Genomic DNA, 10637 nt, shown 5'->3' with positions numbered 1-10637 from the left:
AGAAAGGAAAGAGCATTATTGATTAAAATAAAGCAGGCATAGCTTAAGTTGTCATCAAACCAGTTCGCAAAGACCCTCGTGGTCAGATAGAATTCCTAAGCGTTTGTTGCTTACTGGTTTGAGAAGGAAGTATGCAGTTAACTTGTGAAGCTGGCTACTGCAAGGGGTAGTGATGGTCAGGAACATGGATGTACTTAAAAGAGGATTAGACAAATTCATGAAAGAGAAGGCTAAGTTCTTCCTCTACAGTTAAAGGCAGCATGCTTCCAAATGTCAGCCGCTATGAGCTTTCTCAGGCACTGCTTCTGGGTGTCCCAAGAGGCATCTGTCAGGAATGAGCCAGCTCCCAGTGTAACTTTGCATCCGGCTGCTGAATACAGTCAGGAACAGAGAAGTTTGGAGTCGACGCCGGCTGAGCAGAGCACACAGCTGCCAGCATCAACTCCCTCTAACCTTGGACGGCCAGTTGCCAAGGGAACAACTGAGAGCGGGCTGGAAAACAGCCAAAGGTCTCAGGAAGCTCAAAAAGGCTTGAACAGCCACACAGACAGTTTTTCGGAATAGGAAGAGGCTGTAGCTGACAAAAAAGTCCAAGGCAGAGGCGAATTGGGGGGCTGCTAGACAGGAAGCAAAATAAGAGACGTAAAGGTCGAAAGTTCAATATCTTCTGTCGACACCAGAAAAAGTCTTCAGAAGCGTCATCTTGAGTGATAATGCCGGTGGCTTGGCTAGAGCCATCCGGAGTTATCTGTTTGTATTTACAATAAATCCTCCTTTTTAATTAGCTACGCTTACTGTGTTACCAAGCTGGGAACCTGGACTCTTGACAGCATCTACCTGGTCATTTTTGAGAACAGTATGCTAGACTAGGTGTAGCCATTGGCCTGAATCTGAAGGCTTTTCTTATGTCCAGCACATTGACTTTAATAAATTAGACTGTGCCAAACATTTGATCTGACTTTCAGTTTTTTTAATGTTATGATTGGGAGAGCAGGGCATGAAAAAGAATATGCCTGCACAGAAGGGGAAGACTACCAGCGCAGGACAAAACGGGCCATTTATTTCTATATACCTTTTAAGAAATCTGCTACATGCTGCAAACATTTCCTTGCAGCTGGAAATTCAAATGGCCCCAGGCCAAAAAATACAGTTATTCCATGGAAACCATCCTGAAGATGATGCCATGTCACCGGCACACCATTGTCCTCTAGACGTTTCTTGTATAACAGTCCGTCGTCCCGGATAAGATCATACTCAAAGGTTAAAATGAAAGTCTCAGGGAGCTGGCAGATGATGTTATCCTCCGCTAAGAGGGGGGAAAACATTGTCTCAAAACCTCGTTTGCAGAGTTCATGAAGCTTTTCAGAAAATGGAGGAGGTACTGCCGGGACATAACCCCTGCCCTTAAACTCTTCTGGGATGTTGTCAGCACTAATCCATTTCCGGTGCTTCAGCCATATATCTGCAGAGACATGGGCGCCCTTTATGATTCCATCTACATTGATCATCTTCCCTGTGAGATACCGGAAACCGTGTTTGACAGCCCGTTTCCTGAACAACAGAGGAATGGAACGGTTTAGCTGATAGGAAGGCAAATTGAAGTCCACTGCTTGGAGGAAAGGGTAGACCAGGAACTGAGCTCGCACTCTTGGGAGATCCTTCCTTGCCACTAGTTGTTGACAGACAGCTGCAGCAATCGTGCCCCCGCCACTGTCCCCTCCAATGGCAATTCGGTTGGGGTCCACTCCGTATTCCTTTGCATGCTTCAAAAAGTGGATTGCAGCAGTACGGCAGTCCAGTACCGGAGTTGGATACAGATACTCAGGAGCTAACCGGAAACTTACATGAAAGAGAGAGATTTTATAAATTCAACAGTGTACATTGCATAGAAAATGAGCATGTTTCTTCATGGCATATTGAAGGCGTGTATGGGGTGTGTGTGTCTTTTTTTACCCCATGGGGCAAATTCCTGTCTGTGCAACCTTCTGGGGACTACATGATGGGTGGAACCAGAGCCTAAGCAGACATAAAATGCAAAGTTTATCTTTGTACTCGTAGGCTACTTCCTATAAACACCACACATTCCTCCAACTTTGCAAACTATGCACATTCCAGCCAGGCAGATGAAGCGTGTGTGTGTGTGCACAAAACAGGGACTATGGAGGTGGTCATCTGGGGTGAGTTCTGAGGGACAGAGTGCTCCATTCAGCCCGCATCCCTGAGGTTTCCAACCCTGGTCTATTGCTTTGAATTTTCAAACTATCTGGGTTTTGTTTTAATCTCCCAATTTAGGGCCACTGTTTCTAATACTCTCATCAAAATAAAGCACCCTCAGATTATACTAGTATACTGTGGAGCTAAATAAACGCCACAGCTCATCTCCACCAAGAGTAAAACAGTGGAAATCTGGAAAGAAAAGTTGCTGATTTTCCTGGACATTTTGTCAATTTCCACCGCGACATTGCTGCCGATTGCAATATTTTGGATACGTCTGAGAAATTCCAGACATATGGCAAACCCTAGAACTCAAAAAAAATAAGGTAAAGCTGAAACATGAAAACAACAATAGGGTTAAGGGGTAAAGGTAAAGGACTCCTGACAGTTAAGTCCAGTTGCGAAGGACTCTGGGGTTGCAATCCTCATCTCACTTTACTGGCCAAGGGAGAGACGTTTGTCTGCAGACAGTTTTTCCATGTCATGTGGCTAGCATGACTAGGCCACTTCTGGTGAAACCAGAGCAGCACACGGAAACGCCATTTACCTTCCTGCCAGAGCGGTACCTATTTATCTACTTGCATTTTGATGTGCTTTCGAACAGCTAGGTTGGCAGGAGCTGGGACCAAGCAACGGGAGCTCAGCCCGTCGTGGGGATTCAAACCGCTGACCTTCCAATCAGCAAGCCCTAGGCTTATTGGTTTAGACCATAGCACCACCCGCTTCCCAAGAAGGGTTAAGGATTACCTATGTATATTCTGAGGTATTCTTGCAAATTGTGCTATGCCATTTTGATGTCTATTTCTACTTCAATTAAAATGAAACAAAAATATCTATATGACACTGAGGAGAGAGAGAAATGATAGTTGTGGACTGAGATTCTATAAGATTTTATAGGAATTTTGCTCCTCTCTTTCTTTTCATGCTCCACCTTGGGTAGCGTTGGAGAAGAAATTCCAGTTCAGTTCACCTCTGCAGATAAACACACCTAATTTGAAGTTTCTGTACACAGTGCACAAACAGAAACACAATCATCCTTTGAAACATACACAGTGCAGTTTTCCAGCCAAGGAATGTATAGAACTAAATGCTTTACTGGGGTAAAGTGGGCATAAAAATGCATATATATATTCTTGAAAATAACATACAAAAATAAGGGTGAATTCAAACAAGAATTCAAACAGTTTTTATGCGGACTCTTTTTTAAAGGCAAGCTTATGTGGAGAACTGAATTTAAGACTTAAGCAAAAGGAAGAAACTGAGAGAAAATGAAACTAGAGGCCAGGGGTCAGCAATTTTTTTCATGGGGGGGGGCGGTACACTGTCCCTCAGACCTTGTGTGGGGCCAGACTATATTTTGAAGGAAAAAAAAACGAATGAATTCCTATGCCCCACAAATAACCCAGAGATGCATGTTAAATTAAAGCACACATTCTACTCATGTAAAAACATGCTGATTCCCAGAACATCCACAGGCTGGATTGAGAAGGCGATTGCACTGGATCTGGCCCCCGGGCCTAAGTTTGCCTACCCATGAACTAGCCCATTGCTCCACACTAGGGGTAGGAGAGGTTCAGAGGTTTCAGATCATTCCCTGAAAGTGGCTGTGCTACAGATGCTACAGATGATAAAAGCTACAGATGATGCAATATGCACTTGAATACGACTTTCTGAGAATCACAACTGGGGAGAGGGCTGTTGCACTTGGTTTCTGCTTGCCGGCTTCCCATGGGCAACTGGTTGCGAACAGGATGTTGGATTAAATGGGCCATTCACTGACCTGATCCAGCAGAACTCATCCTATGATTGGGGCCTAGAACATAAAAAATATCCAAATGCAAAACGGAATGTCCATTTGAGAGGTTGGCCAAATCGCTATGTAAATTTTAGCAGGCTTCCTCCAGGCTCAGGTCTTAGGAAGGATTAGAAGCTGAGGGGACTCTCACACACCCCTTTTTTTACAAAGAGAATGTAAGCACTTACTTGACATTCACAACCACTGACTCACTTTGGTGGGCAATATAGCAGCATGTTCTTTCAAAGGCTCCTGGGGGGTGAAAACACACACACACAGTCAACAGCTATAGGGGGCAGGGAGCGTCCATAGCAAAATTTCCTGGTCATTCATATTGAAATCATTTTGAGTTACAGCCAGCGTTAGCCCTCCTCAAAGTAAATCCATTGAATGAATGAATGAACTTTATTACAGTCACAGACCGGGATAAAAAAACAACATATAAATAAAATAGCAGTTAGGATTTTTTTAACTGATAAATGTTGGAGCAGATAAGGACAAAGAAACAAGCACAGGATAAAAACATCTGAATAAAATACAAGATTAAACACGGATAATGGATGGATAAAAACTGATAATTAAAACAGATAAGAACTAAAAACAAATAAAAACATGCAGTTAAAACAACTGTAAGAGCATAAGAACTAAAAGACTCGCAGTTAAAACAACTATAAGAGGCTGCAGAGTAGAAGCCTCTGAAATAGAAGACACTCACAACATTAGAAACTGATGCGCAAATATGGTTAAAACAGACAATTAAAACAATGTACAACAATAAATTTAGAAACAATGTACAACAATAAACTATCCCAGGGAGTTGACTCACAGTCACCCATGGAACCGAGTTTGGGGATTTTCATGCCGGACTATTTTGAATTGGGCGATGGTCTGCGCCTACAGATTTGTACATAGAATCTGGCGACCATCCAGGTCATCTTCTGATCTTTGCCCAACAGCAAAAGGTCAAATATTTGCTTTTGCGGGAGGTCGGCGAGCCTCACCAGTAGGGGATCAATCATCTTACTACGTGCCTCTTCATAAAAGGGACATCTAAAGAACAAGTGTTCTGGGCTTCCTATCTCTCCCAAAGGACAGGTGCAAAGTCTCTGAGCATAGGGGACTTTTCTAAAGGCTCCATCCAGGACCAGAGAGGGAAGAGCCGAGCTTCTGGCGAGTGTAAAGGCCCTTCTTGCATTTCTAGATACGAGAAAGAAGAGATATGCTGCCAGTGTGGCTATATATCTCTCGATTTCTCCAATTTTATAGTTGGGGCACCTTGCGCAGTCCTGTTGTCTCTTGGTGTCTAATATTCTTTGCCTGACTGTGGCTTTTGCCTGGCCCAAGCCCAGACTCAGAAGGGCTTGAGGGGCAAAACCCAGTTTCTGGAGAGTGTTCAGGACTGCAGTCTGCCAGCCTGACTGGAATTGGTCGCAGAGGATCAATGGGGCTATCCCTCGGGGGAGCAGACTTAATGTCAGCCATTAGTAGATTGATGTTAGGCAGATGCTAGCCTCCACTCTCATCATCCCCATTTCCAATCTCACCCAGGCCTCACTATACCCTGCCTTTGTTGACCTAAAAGCAGCCTTTGATACAATCTCCAGAACCAGACTTTGGGACAGACTACAGGGTACCAATATAGATAGAAGGCTCCTGCTCTAAAAAAAAAAGTAAATCCATTAAAATTAACAGATATGACTAATTTGGGTCTATTTATCTTATTTTACTTATTTATTGAATAAAATTTTATTTAATAAAATTTATAGGCCACTGGATTGTAAAAAAAATAAATAACAAAACAAAACCCTGAAACCTAATGAACCTACTCTTGGAGAAACTTAGTTTGATTGAACCAAATAAATAGAAACAGAAACAGAAACAGAAACAAAAACAGAAACAGAAACAATAGAAATAGAAATAGAAATACAAATACAAATACAAATACAAATACAAATATGATATAATATAAACAGAACCAAGGCTCAGTCCACATTTCTGCTTAGTTATTTCTGACCATTTCTGGAACCTCTTTTCAAATCATTTGGTGTACAAAGCAGAAACATGCTCTTTGGCATTTTAAGGATTTTTCATTGACCATTAAGGCTGGTGAGGATACAGAATTGGTCACCAGTGTGAATGGATTTCTCTGTCTCATTTTCTTGTAATAGAATCCCATCCTGCCATGGGAATTTAACTTGAGCTACATACAGGGGCAGTACAAACCACTCCCACCACCCTCCATGGCAAACATTTCAGGACTCTCAAATTATCCTAGAACAATATAGTTTTAAGATGCTTTCAAAGAACTTACGCATTGTTCCAAAGAGAGCAATACCTCCATGAAAATACATCACTCCTCTCCTGTTCTCAGCAGGTGATGTTTGGGGCCAGTGCACCCTGACTGGCACCCCATCGAAAACCAGGTCCTTTATTATCAGCCCTTGGTAGTGTTTTGGTGATATGCAAACATCTAAGATCCTCCAGATCATATACCTGTGGCAAATGCCAAGTTTTTCCAGGAGCAGCCCCTATTTGGACCAAAACATTTAGCATTTATGATCCGCTTCATATCTTTTTGCATTCACAGTGAAAAGCCCAAAGCTCAACCTCCCGCCATGGAGAGAACCAGAACTGAGAGGCAGAGAAATGCCAACGTCCACCTTAGGTAAAGGTAAAGGGACCCCTGACCATTAGGTCTAGTCGTGGCCGACTCTGGGGTTGCGGCGCTCATCTCGCTTTATTGGCTGAGGGAGCCGGCGTACAGCTTCCGGGTCATGTGCCCAGCATGACTAGGCCGCTTCTGGCAAACCAGAGCAGCGCACGGAAACACCGTTTACCTTCCCACCGGAGTGGTACCTATTTATCTACTTGCATTTTGACGTGCTTTCAAACTGCTAGGTTGGCAGGAGCTGGGACCGAGCAACGGGAGCTCACACTGTCGTGGGGATTCGAACCGCCGACCTTCCAATCGGCAAGCCCTAGGTTCTGTGGTTTAACCCACAGCGCCACCCGCGTCCTGACTTAGAATGGCACAAATCAATCACATCTTTCCCCCTTGCCAGCCCTGCCCCTAACAGTTGGGATCACTCTCATTTCCCGAATCTCTTCTGGCTTTACCCCCTTTTTGTCACCTGTAGTGATAAATAGGGGTGGGGGAAATTGAATTTGTTTGCCTTTCAACAACAACAACAACAACAAAAACCCTACCTAAACGTCTTACCTAATGACGTATGAAAATGCATCACATTAAGGTCAATTGCTTGCAAATACGTTTATTAGTCACAACTGAGCACAAATAATAGGAGGGATATTAGATGCTTAGGAGCCAAATCCTAGGGTCCAAGATCCCTACCCTAAGATATTGGAAGGGGCCAAAACACACCCCCATCAGGTTGATGGGCTTTCAAATATGTCACATCCCAATATTTTATTCAAGTTGGCACCCCTGAAGAAGTATGTACTAAAATGCTGGTGCATTTTCACAAGGATTAACATTTAATATTAAGAGGGGGTGGGGAGAAATGGAGAGAAACCAAACCTGAGCACTTCTTTAAAAGGTTGGGGTGGGCAGGATGAGTAGCAGGATGGAGCACAGGATTCAGAATCAAAATGCAATGGAAAGAGAGGTGGGTTTTCCCTTTTAGGTAGGAATGTTCTAACACCACAGTAGGATACAGTCCTCTTTTTATGCTCCTCCTGATCACAGCCGTATTTACCCGGGGGTGCAAGGGGTGCGGGGCACCTGGGCGCTGAATTATGGGGGGCGCCAGGTGCCTGCCGCTGAAGCCGCCTAAGCTCTTAACTATCTACCTGTTATGAAATAATAAATAATTTTGATGAAGCTAGAAAAACAAAATACATATATACCTAGGTATTACCGAAATGTATACCTACTGTTTCACTAAAGGATTTTGTGCACTCGTTTACCAAAGACGAGCTGCACCAGCGCCGCCGCTTGTCATTTACAATGGTGGCGCTTGTCAGACTCAAAGGCAACGCTTGTCATTCACAATGGCACTGTGCACGCAAAATTAACTCTTACATCAAAATATTATGGTATGTATTGCATTGAGCTGCTATGCGGCAGCGGCACCTTTGACACGACTGATGTTTCTCCTAAGTAGGTGCCTAAACAATGCTTATGTTAAATGTGGTGGTGTTGAGTACTTAAGTATTAGTGTATTGTAAATAAATGAGCAAATAAAAAAGTTTGTTTCTTTTTTCTCCCTTCTTTCATAAACAAGAGATAAGGCATAAGCGTGGTGTCTGACATAAGCATAATAAAAGTTAATTTGCGGGCTAAACTAAATTTGGGGGTGCTGAGCGAATCTTTGCACCCCAGCAGCACATATGCTAAAGACGGCCCTGCTCCCGATGGAAACACGCCAATGGGGACAGATATAACCCTGCTATAAGCCATTTACATACTGTCTTATCTTGTATATTAGTTTCTACAAAACTCAATGACTAAGCTATTTAGGGACAAAACGTCGGATTACTGGAACAACGTCTGAGCACTGAACCACTGATATATCACAAGTGGACTCTTTATTACTGCATTTGCAGAGGGAGAGACTTGTAACACTGTAAATATGACAGCTGAACGGAATTCGAGTACCATATTTTTCGCTCTATAACACGCACCCGACCATAACACACACATAGTTTTTAGAGGAGGAAAGCAAGGGGGGGGGGAATTCTAAACGAAACAGTGGATGTATGATTTTTGTGGTACATGCTGTGGCCACAGACATGTGATCTGACGGTGAATTTGGGGTGACCCAGTGCAAAAATCAAGGGATCCATGTGGATCCATGCTTTGTAACCACGTTTTAAGTGGGGAGGGAAGGAAAAGCACTCAGGGGACAAGGAGCACACGTGGGGTGTGTGGAGGAGGATGCTGCTAATAATGCAGAAGAGGGGTTTAAGGGGAGAAGGAACACGCGTGGGGTGTGTGGAGGAGGATGCTGCTAATAATGCAGAAGAGGGGTTTAAGGGGAGAAGGAACACGCGTGGGGTGGGTGGAGAAGGATGCTGCTAATAATGCAGGTGAGGGGTATAAGAGGAGAAGGCCCCTCTCTTCTCCCGTTTTGCTTCTTTAAAGCAAGCAGGCTCTCTGTCCACCTCTCCTCCCCACTCAGCGTCTCTTCTCCCACTGTGCTGTTTCAAAGCGAGCCACGGAGGAGGGAATGAAGGGGAACCATGGATGCTCTGCTCACGACTGCAGCAGATCCCCTCGCCATCCGCAGGCATTCGCTCCATAACACGCAGAGACATTTCCCCGTACTTTCTAGGAGTAAAAAAGTGAGTGTTATGGAGCAAAAAATACGGTAAGTGCTCTGAAAAGAAAAACCACTACTCAGGCTGCATGCAAGAAAAAACCCAAAAAAACCTAATTTGCTTGAAGTGTGGAAGGCATTGTCACAATGTGGTTGGGGGGTGGAGATATTAGAGACGGGCAGAGTAATTCACAAGACACAAGTTGGAACTCAAAGATGCTCCCTCTTCCCTTGACAGACACAGGCAGTCTGTATCCCATACAAGTTGCTCAGTAAGAGAAAATGATCATACACACACTTACCAGTCCGAAGAGATATCCCGAAGCCATACTTATAATTTGTAATTTTGCACCATGGGTGATTCCTGGAGGAATGTGGGTCCTGGTGAGATGGTAATAAACTCCCCATGCAAGCAGCAAAGAATGGATTAAAATGGCCACATATAATGTCAGCATCCACAGAGTTTCACCGAATGCCATTCTCCTTAAGCGAAGAAGCACCGAAGAAGGGAATTTCCTTGTAGCCGACGCAGGTGACTTTGGCATGGAAGTACTTCATGCCTTGTGAAACATAGCATCCCTTGCCATCCCACACAGATCTCAGGTGAGAGGGGGGAAAATAATCACTTTAATAGTCAGGTCACACATTCCAGACCATCCTTAATTCTATAATATCACAGCTATTCTTCAGACAGGAAGTATGGGTGTGTCAGGAAAGATGAGTGCTGTGTGGCTGGAATAATGGAGCCAATCCTGCCCTGTCAGTTGCTCTTGCCAAAGCCCAATTGCTGCTCATACAACTCCAACTGCTTTTAGAGTTGGTTAACTTTAGAGTTTAATCCTTACGCTGAAGCACAAACCCCTCCTGCAAACACAGTGACAACAACACCGTGCAGCTTTTATTAAGTCACTTGGCTACAGTAATATGTTTAAAACCGACAGATTCTGAAGTGTAACAGATCCAGCGTGAGCATTGCACTACATGTTTCTTTCACAAAGATGTCAGAGCTGAAAACAGCACTAGCCATCAATCCAGGAACAAATGCACTGGAATAGAAGAAATGCAACAAGATAGAATACAACAATTTAGAAAAAGAGTGAACATGAAAGGGGTCCCCACTAGCTCCCAAAAGCATGTGTACAGTTGGATCTAACTATACAGCTCTACGTCAGTTTTCTAGAAACTTAACAAAAACACTGGCCAGTACAGTCTTTGGATATTTAGACAAAGGACATCCACCAGACAGTGCTGCTGCAAGGTTACCATCTCTTGGGATGGTGGCTCTCCTGTGAGCCATATCTGATGCCAGGAGAACTCTTTTGAACCAGGAGAAACACAAAGAGGCAGCA

At 43.8% G+C, this 10637-nt stretch overlaps 1 protein-coding gene across 2 annotated transcripts; it reads right to left on the bottom strand.

The window, feature by feature from the left end:
* Positions 1–1039: 1039 nt before the first annotated feature.
* LOC308591053 (arylacetamide deacetylase-like 4) lies at positions 1040–10033 on the bottom strand. 2 transcript variants are annotated; one of them, XM_081201604.1, is made up of 4 exons: positions 9591–10030; positions 6321–6537; positions 4198–4261; positions 1040–1839 (listed from the first exon to the last, which is right to left on the bottom strand). In XM_081201604.1, exons 1-4 carry the CDS (start codon positions 9831–9833, stop codon positions 1065–1067), a joined length of 1299 nt encoding a protein of 432 aa, XP_081057730.1. In that variant the 5' UTR covers positions 9834–10030; the 3' UTR covers positions 1040–1064. The 2 variants fall into 2 exon arrangements, with proteins under 2 accessions (XP_081057730.1, XP_081057731.1); XM_081201605.1 differs by lacking the exon at positions 6321–6537 and having other exon boundaries at positions 9591–10033.
* Between the last annotated feature and the right edge of the window lie 604 nt (positions 10034–10637).

This window comes from Podarcis bocagei (assembly GCF_964188305.1).
Source record: "Podarcis bocagei genome assembly, chromosome: 7".
Lineage (NCBI taxonomy): Eukaryota > Metazoa > Chordata > Lepidosauria > Squamata > Lacertidae > Podarcis > Podarcis bocagei.
The sequence above is the reverse complement of the archived record's forward strand: the minus strand, read 5'-3'. Positions and strand labels throughout refer to the sequence as shown.

Excerpts from the sequence above, each read along its gene's own strand:
- LOC308591053 (XM_081201604.1), bottom strand. The coding sequence starts at position 9,833 with ATGCCAAAGTCACCTGCGTCGGCTACAAGGAAATTCCCTTCTTCGGTG. Across the intron at positions 4,262-6,320 it reads TGCTCTCTTTGGAACAATGC|GAGCCTTTGAAAGAACATGC; the intron begins GTAAGTTCTTTG and ends TTCACCCCCCAG. Across the intron at positions 1,840-4,197 it reads TCAGTGGTTGTGAATGTCAA|TTTCCGGTTAGCTCCTGAGT; the intron begins GTAAGTGCTTAC and ends CTTTCATGTAAG.